The sequence below is a fragment of the Protopterus annectens genome, chromosome 4.part0 (assembly GCF_019279795.1).
Source record: "Protopterus annectens isolate FY-2018-M chromosome 4.part0, PAN1.0, whole genome shotgun sequence".
Taxonomy (NCBI): domain Eukaryota; kingdom Metazoa; phylum Chordata; order Ceratodontiformes; family Protopteridae; genus Protopterus; species Protopterus annectens.
In genome coordinates this window covers 659525248-659527059 of record NC_056733.1, presented here as the reverse complement: position 1 = coordinate 659527059, position 1812 = coordinate 659525248, and the positions used below count along the sequence as shown (strand labels likewise).

The following is a 1812-nucleotide window of genomic DNA, read 5'->3' as shown; positions in this document are numbered from 1 at the left end:
CCTGGCAGTTTTGTCAAGCATGTGTATATGTTTATGAGTTTTGCTTTCTCCTGAACTATTAAATGAAGCAGTTTTCAAGTCAGTATTCCATTCTCAGTGAATAAGCTAAGATACACTTTCCTTGCTAATCAGTCATTATTAGAAGGTCACATAAATACTAACCTTCCCATGTTCTGCCTGCCACCTCCTCCAATACCAGAACCAGAAGCGTTACCACCACCAGGTTTTCGGTTACTGCCGGCCTGTTTCACTGACATGATCCCATAAACAAATCTGCTCAAATAGGTAATCGGGTGCAGAATAAGAAATAAATCCCATAGACAAAAAGATAACAATTTATAAACGTGTTATATTCATAAATCAACGGAGATTAAGTTTATTTACAACTCTTATGTTTTCCCTGACTTCTGTAACTCTCATTGGGTTGCTACAAGGAAAAGGACCAAAACAGTCTTTTCAGAAAAAAAAAATGCGGAGGGATATAATGATAGCGCAATGTTACGTATTTTGTGTTTTATTTAGGTTTTTAAAAATAACATTCCTTTATAAATATTGATTGTAGTAGCTAAATATCTGTCTATTGGCTGTTCTGGCTTTGCATAATGTTTTGCCCAAATTTTTGATGTGCCACCAAATAGTTCCCCAGCGGATTATTTACAGGAAGTCGGACGGTTACAGGTTATTGCCGAAAACAGGCTATGTAAACACGTGAGCTTGGGGAAATGTTTTGATGAACATAATAGATAAGAAGGAAGTTATACATGTGAATAATGTTTGATGCTGTTGGTTGGTTAAGAGACTGTATTTCTTGTTATGGCATGCTTTAATAGTTGTATTAATAGGTTTAGTCTTGTGCAGAAACACAAACGTGCTAACTAATTGAAATGTCAGTTGTCAAGACCACCCTTTTGGGGGTGGGGCTGGGAAAGACAACCGGCAGGGTTGTCATAAGTATGCTTTTTTGTACAGTTGGCAGTGTGCTTGTTAACCAATTTTAATAAATGAACACTATAATTGGTATTAGCATGTTATCGTAGTTGCTATTATTAGTAATGTTTTTTTTCTGTTCTTGGTGGATGTTATCGTTTGTTTTTTTAACTTTTTTTTCTCCAATTTTACTACAATATTGGTTTGTGTGAGCTGCTTGCTAAAATATTTTATGGAGCCCTTTATGTATGCGGAAGTAAGATTACTGCAGCTTGCAATACAGCGTGTTGAAAGAAATGTGTGGTTTCCAAGCAACATGATTCAGCAAGTAGCGCTGATAGGTTACTGTTACTTGCCTTTAGAGTCATCTGCGAAGTTACATGGGCTTAGAACTGATACTTGGGATAAAAAATTGTTAGCTGTCGTGTCGGTGCCACTCCTGTTATGATATACATTCCGGACGTTGAAGACCAGTTTCCCGCGTCTCGTAGGTCATTTCGATGAAGGTCGGCTCTATCTGAACTATATATACACCGGAGACAGCTGGTAGGCTTGTAAAATATTTCGTATTGTTTTGCTAGTAAATTGGATAATATCACAGAAAGTGCTACTTTCCCACTGTACCGTTCTTTGTGCGAGTTACTTACGAACTATTTCCAGTGGTACAGGGTTTGATGCCTACAATGTGATCTTAAACAAATCGGTTAATCAGACAGTGCCATGGGCTAAGTGTGTATTTGGTCTAGACTGCTTAACGGTCTTGTGGATCGCATGTTCATTAATTGCCTTTTCGTTCCAGGAGCAGCGTCAGTCATATGGTTGAAATATGCTTTTTAACTTGTCTTCTTTTTCTTTCGGCTTTTCCTGGTTAGTGGTCGCCACAGC

General features: G+C 37.9%; 1 protein-coding gene across 1 annotated transcript in view; it reads right to left on the bottom strand.

The window, feature by feature from the left end:
• Positions 1-571, bottom strand: part of ATXN2 (ataxin 2) — a 2781632-nt gene extending 2781061 nt beyond the window's left edge. Inside the window, exon 1 of the mRNA XM_044068622.1 lies at positions 163-571. Within this exon, the coding sequence (XP_043924557.1) occupies positions 163-257 (95 nt within the window). The 5' untranslated portion in view covers positions 258-571. The remainder of the gene's footprint in view (positions 1-162) is intronic.
• Positions 572-1812: the final 1241 nt, after the last annotated feature.